The sequence below is a fragment of the Triticum dicoccoides genome, chromosome 1A, assembly GCF_002162155.2.
Source record: "Triticum dicoccoides isolate Atlit2015 ecotype Zavitan chromosome 1A, WEW_v2.0, whole genome shotgun sequence".
Classification (NCBI taxonomy): domain Eukaryota; kingdom Viridiplantae; phylum Streptophyta; class Magnoliopsida; order Poales; family Poaceae; genus Triticum; species Triticum dicoccoides.
The window spans coordinates 587888417-587891783 of NC_041380.1; the positions used below are offsets into that span (position 1 = coordinate 587888417).

The window sequence follows — 3367 nt, forward strand, 5'->3', positions numbered from 1 at the left end:
CAGGTTACGAGGGCGAGATGCACGAATGGCGGTAGGTCGATCTGGGGCGAGGAAGAGGGGAGGAGCTCGTCGGTGGTGGGGAGATGGTGAGGGCGCCAGCTGCGGGGGGAGGACGCGGGTGGTCGCGGCGGCTGCACAGGAGGGAGAGGAATCGGGGACTTGGGCTGAGCAAACCCTTCCGCTCGTTTTGTCCCTTCGACTGCTTTTTATTTTGTCGCCTAGCTAGTCCGACGTGGATTCAGCTAGCTAGCGCCCATGCCGCACACCTTAATGTGTTTAATGCTGGTCACCTCCTCCTTGTGCGCCTCCATCAGCCTCCTCACCTCCTCCGTGACCTGCATGTGGCATCCATGCGTGCACGCTTGATCAACAAGCATTGATTCAAGTGTTTAATCGAGCTCTAGATAGTTGGATTGAGTTGAACAATTAACGCAACAGCACACGCTGCTTTCGTGTGTGTAGATCGGTACAACAAGCTTTGAACGTTCGGAGATCCAATTCTTCAAGAAATCAACATACGACACGCTGCCGGAGTTTGTCGACGGTAGGCCCGTCTCACATCGAGCTGAGCTTCGCACCATACTACACTGTCGATCACTTCTAAATGTGCTGACATTTCAAGAAAAAAATTCATCTCTTCTATAGCAAACCTACGTTTCAACTTTCAAGTGTTAAATGTGGCTGCCTACCAAAATCTGACCCTCGTCAATATACTAGAGCACTTCAATTCCTTCAAAAAATATACTAAAACACTTTGGTTTTAAGAAAAAAAAAGGAAATACTAAACACTCTAAAATTGCATTACGTCTGTAATGGCATCTATATTCCTATGTGTTGAGGCTGGTCATAGTGGGGAGTAACTTATACTAGTGTCATGCATATGACACTAGTCTAAGTTACTACTTTTATTGTGCAAAGTAACATACTAGTAGTGTCATATATAGCTTCATTTAATGCCTTGTAGACTCATCTTGTCTTGGAAAACGCTATGTTACAGTAAGGGCATCTCCAACAGCTGTAAGATAGGTGTTGGTAAATTTGCCACCTAGAACATAGTGATGATGTGGCGTGTAATAAATATGGAGAGAGAGCAAAGTTGTATGTAGAATAACCAACAATCTTTGCACGAGCTTCAAGATGAAATAGAGAGCAATCACATTTATTTCCTCATCATCTATTGGATGGCTTAGATACAACCTATTGAAGTAGTTGTATGATAACTTGTTGGTTGATGACATGGACATTTTATCAATAAGACTAACATACAATCTATTGAAGATGCCCTAACATATTATGTTACTACTTCTCATTAACTACATGCTACATAAGCAAAAAAAATTCGAAGTGCGCTATATTACTACCTAAGTTCCTTCCACTATGACTAGCCTGAGTGGGTGCTAGAGGTGAGGAAAGTTCTGTAGCACTGCTTCCAAGGGGATTAACAGAAAGTTCAATATACTTATATAGCAAGATACTCTCTCGGTTTCAAAATAAGTGTCGTTGTACTAAGTAAGCGGCGCTTACTTTGCAACCACGGCAATTTCCTGGCAAAAAACTAACTGATACGGAATTGTTATGCTCGCCAACTAAACTTGCCATCCTTGACAAACACAACTTACCGTGATTTTTTTTTTGATTTACCATGCCTAAAAATCGAAAGGTTGCTGCATATCCGAGTCCAAGAAATATGGTGAATGGAGTGATAAAACTTATGGGTCTGCCTTAGCACCTAAATTATGAGTATTAGGGATGCAGGTGCTCCGTGCTCAAACAACCTTTGTACATGAATAATTCAATTTTATACAATTGTTTTGTGAGTTATTATTCCATAACATTCTTTACATAAAATGGTTTTTTACTATAAAGTAAAAGGTTGGTTTTTCTTCAGTTTTCCTGGAAGTTCCAAAATACAAGACCACTTCATGTGTCGATCGGGGCAACCAACTTTGAATGTTAGGAGATCCCATCGTTGAAGAGATAAACGTACGACACGCTGCCGGAGCTTGTCGAAGGTGGTGCCCGGCCAGCTTCGTCATACTACACTGTCGATCACTTCTAAATTTGCAGACATTTCAACAGAAAATCCATCTCTTCTATAGCAAACCTACCTTTCAACTTTCAAGTGTTAAATGTAGCTGCCTACTACCTATATATCTGACCCTCATCAATACTAGAAGACTTCGGTTCTTCAAAATGGAAAATACTAAAACATTTAACAAATGCGTTACTCTACTCCTTAATTTAAGAGGAGTTGTGTAGCACGAGTGCTAATTGATAATTTGAGATGGGGATAGAGAAATGTCAAAATGCTTAGCGACGGGTTGTAAGCTTAATTAGCCTCAATATCGAACTAAACAAAAAACACTTCTAACTGTACAATTTATATCAATTTTTAGGTAAAATTTCACGTAGATAGGATTATATAAGTGTTGCTAATAATACGGTGAAAGAAGCTTATTACTCCAATGTGCATAGAGAGATAAAAACCACTGTATCTACCTTAGCGCCTAAATTATGAATGCTTGTGGATGCCCTAGTGAATGCTTAAAGAACCTTTGTATTACATAAATAGTTATACTTTATACAAACTTTTTGTAAGTTAGAGCAACTTCAACGGGCCAACCCAAATGGACGGCGCATTTGTCCGTTTGGGTGGGCCGCCCGCCCGTCCGTCCAGTTTTGCATTTGAGTCGGTAGTGCGTCCAACGGGCCGACCCATTTCATATCCGCATTTAACTTTTAAATAAAAATGGTCCGCGGCCGTTCATGCCAGCACCATGTCAGCGCCGGCATACAATGCCGACTTCATAAAATACCATAGTTCATGTTGGCGCACTCGCTAGCCGGCCGGCACACATGCCAGCACACAAAAAGGGTGGGACTTGAGTTCGAAAACGCCATCGCGGCTCCCGTGGTCATGCCGGCATACAAAAAAGATGGCCCTAGTCGCCATAGATCACTCGTCGTCGAACTTGAGCATGTCGGCCTGCATCTTCTCGAACCACGGCCTCTTCCTTGGCGACACGGTGTTGAGATCCACCTTCATGATCTCCCCCCCCGGTCATCATGCTCGCAAGAGCCACTTCTTTCGCCTTTGTCTTGGCGTTGGCGGCCTCGATCTCTAGCATCTTGGCTTGCTTCTCTGCCTCGAGCTCGAACATCTTGGCTTGCTTCTCGGCGTCAAGATCAAGCTTCCTCCTTTGGATCTTCATGAAAGCATCCATTTGATCCGCCTTGAAACGCCGACGCTCCTCCTCACTTGAGTCCTTCTTATTCATCATGCTGTCCACGCTTGCGATCAAGGCGTTGGTGGCCGCATCTCGCTTGTCCTCCTTCTTGGAGTTGATCTTCCCCCTCGGCCATGCCG

The 3367-nt window shown here is 43.6% G+C and overlaps 1 protein-coding gene across 1 annotated transcript in view; it reads right to left on the reverse strand.

The window, feature by feature from the left end:
- LOC119356355 (phospholipase A1-II 7-like) overlaps positions 1–3367 on the reverse strand; it is an 11632-nt gene that overhangs the window by 4838 nt on the left and 3427 nt on the right. The window contains exon 3 of the mRNA XM_037623308.1: positions 278–335. Within this exon, the coding sequence (XP_037479205.1) occupies positions 278–335 (58 nt within the window). The remainder of the gene's footprint in view (positions 1–277; positions 336–3367) is intronic.